At 43.6% G+C, this 2,112-nt stretch overlaps 1 protein-coding gene across 1 annotated transcript; it reads left to right on the forward strand.

Annotated features, from left to right (window-relative positions):
• The first annotated feature begins 295 nt into the window (after positions 1-295).
• On the forward strand, positions 296-1,906 carry LOC104423842 (UDP-glycosyltransferase 76E4-like). Its single transcript, XM_039302940.1, has 3 exons — positions 296-694; positions 1,063-1,310; positions 1,570-1,906. Exons 1-3 carry the CDS (start codon positions 296-298, stop codon positions 1,904-1,906), a joined length of 984 nt encoding a protein of 327 aa, XP_039158874.1.
• The last annotated feature ends 206 nt before the right edge of the window (positions 1,907-2,112 follow it).

Raw genomic sequence — 2,112 nt, forward strand, 5'->3', positions numbered from 1 at the left:
TGAATCGCATATCCCGTTCTGGTGCTTCTTTAAAAAGTTCAATTACTCCGAGCTTTCGCAAATTAACCATTTGGTGTGTCCTGTTTATTTGTCCTTGATTGTTGGGTCTGTTCTGCGTAGATTTTCGAAGAGAGTAAAACTAACCTGAATCAGCAAAAGCCTCTGTGTGTAAGAGCTTAACTCTGCATAGCATTTTATATCTTTGATTGGAAAAGAGATGAAGAAGATGGAAAATCAAGGGCGAGGTAAGAGATTGGTCCTGGTCCCAGGACCATTCTAGGGCCACCTCACTCCCATGCTTCAGCTGGCAACTGTCCTCAAGTCGAAGGACTTCTCCATCACAGTTGCTCACGCACATTTCAACAGTCTAGATTACTCTGTTTTCCCCGATTTCACCTTCTTATGCATACCTGACGGCTTGTCTGAAGAGGAGGTTCAAAACCCTGATCTGAAAGCCATTATTCTAAGGCTTAATGTCAACCGTGAGTCCAGCTTGAGGGAGTACCTAACTCGGAGCACAAATCATATGGGGCCGGGTGACAAGATTTGCTGTATCATCTATGATGCAGTAGTGTACTTCTTGGAAGCTGTTGCCCACGATTTGAAGATTCCTAGCATTGCTTTACACTCAAGCAGTGCTGCTCCTACCATAGTCCACCCGATTCTTCTCCAGGTGAAGGCATTCCGATCCCAGGTACATGTTGAATTTCTCTTATTTAAGTGACAATTATTTCTTTGTTAATTAATATTATGGTCACAGAGAATCTTGCTCATATTCCGCTTTGTTTATGAGGATGGATGTATTGCCGAAAATTTGTTGCATTTTTAAAATCTGTATGTGTGACCCTCAGCATGACCCTATAGTTTATGATCCGATGAGTCTCCTCTGTGCCTATACCTTTTCTAAGACTGGTTTCTCTGTCATCATCCAAGTTTGACACCTATGCCAGATTATCCCGAGTGTCGTCAAACCACCAAGTATATAAGCCAGTGGGTTGTAGCTCACTCTCCGTGCTGACTACAAATGCCTTTTGATATGCTCTATTAGATTCCATGTTGCAGGCTCTGGTGCCCCTGCATCAGCTCCTCAGGTTCAAAGACCTACCACTCTCCAGTTTTGGAAGTTTGGACTATTTCTTGGAGTTGGTAGTCTTGACCAGTAATATGAGGTCATCTTTGGCCATTATATTCAACACGATTCACTGCCTTGAAGAGTCACCTCTGGCACAGCTTTACCAACAGTACCAAGTTCCAATTTTTCCAATAGGCCCTCCGCACAAACTCGCTCCTACCTCAGCTGTTAGCTTACTGTAAGAGGATACTGATTGCATTCCATGGCTTGACGAGCAAACTCATAATTCAGTCATCTATGTGAGTCAGGGAAGCATAGCACATCAGAATTAAGACCAGTTGTATGAAATGGCTTGGGATCTGGCAAATAGCAGGGAGCATTTCTTGTGGGTTATTAGGCCTGGCTCAATTCCAGGTTCGAAATGGATTGAGTCAATGAATGAAGAATTCGAAGAATGTGTTAAGGACAGGGGATGCATTGTGAAATGGGCACCTCAGAAGAAAGTACTGGTTCATGAGGCAGTGGGAGGGTTTTGGAGCCACTGTGGATGGCACTCCACCCTGGAAAGTATATGTGAAGGAACCATGTTTTGGCGAACAAAAGGTGAATGCGATGTACTTAACTCATGAATGGAGGGTTGGATTAGAACTGGAGGGTGAGATAGAGAGAGGGACAGTAGAAAGAGCTGTTAGAAAATTGATGAAGGAAAAGGAAGGTGAAGAGATGAGGCAGAGGGTCTTGGATTTGAAGCACAAGTGCGATGTTAGTATAGGTGATGGCGGATCTTCTTGCCATTATCTGAGCAAGCCGGTTGAGTTGTTGAGATCATTCTAGCAGCACAGAGTTGTTACTACTAAAGCACCGTACGGAATGAAATTTGTGTAGTGCAGAAAGTGCAAAGGTTTGGTCTTCTCGCATTGAAGAACAGAACAAAACTGATAATGCGTTGATGCACCGACAGGAATTTGTTGGCTTGTCCTATGCGAGATTTGGTCTTCTGGCATTGAAGAACAGAACAGATAATGTTTTGATCCGCTGAC

This window comes from Eucalyptus grandis, chromosome 10, assembly GCF_016545825.1.
Source record: "Eucalyptus grandis isolate ANBG69807.140 chromosome 10, ASM1654582v1, whole genome shotgun sequence".
NCBI lineage: Eukaryota > Viridiplantae > Streptophyta > Magnoliopsida > Myrtales > Myrtaceae > Eucalyptus > Eucalyptus grandis.

Coding starts and splice junctions, on each gene's coding strand:
- LOC104423842 (XM_039302940.1), top strand. CDS start 296: ATGCTTCAGCTGGCAACTGTCCTCAAGTCGAAGGACTTCTCCATCACA. Junction 695..1,062: donor TGAAGGCATTCCGATCCCAG/GTACATGTTGAA, acceptor TCCATGTTGCAG/GCTCTGGTGCCCCTGCATCA. Junction 1,311..1,569: donor ACCTCAGCTGTTAGCTTACT/GTAAGAGGATAC, acceptor TGGGCACCTCAG/AAGAAAGTACTGGTTCATGA.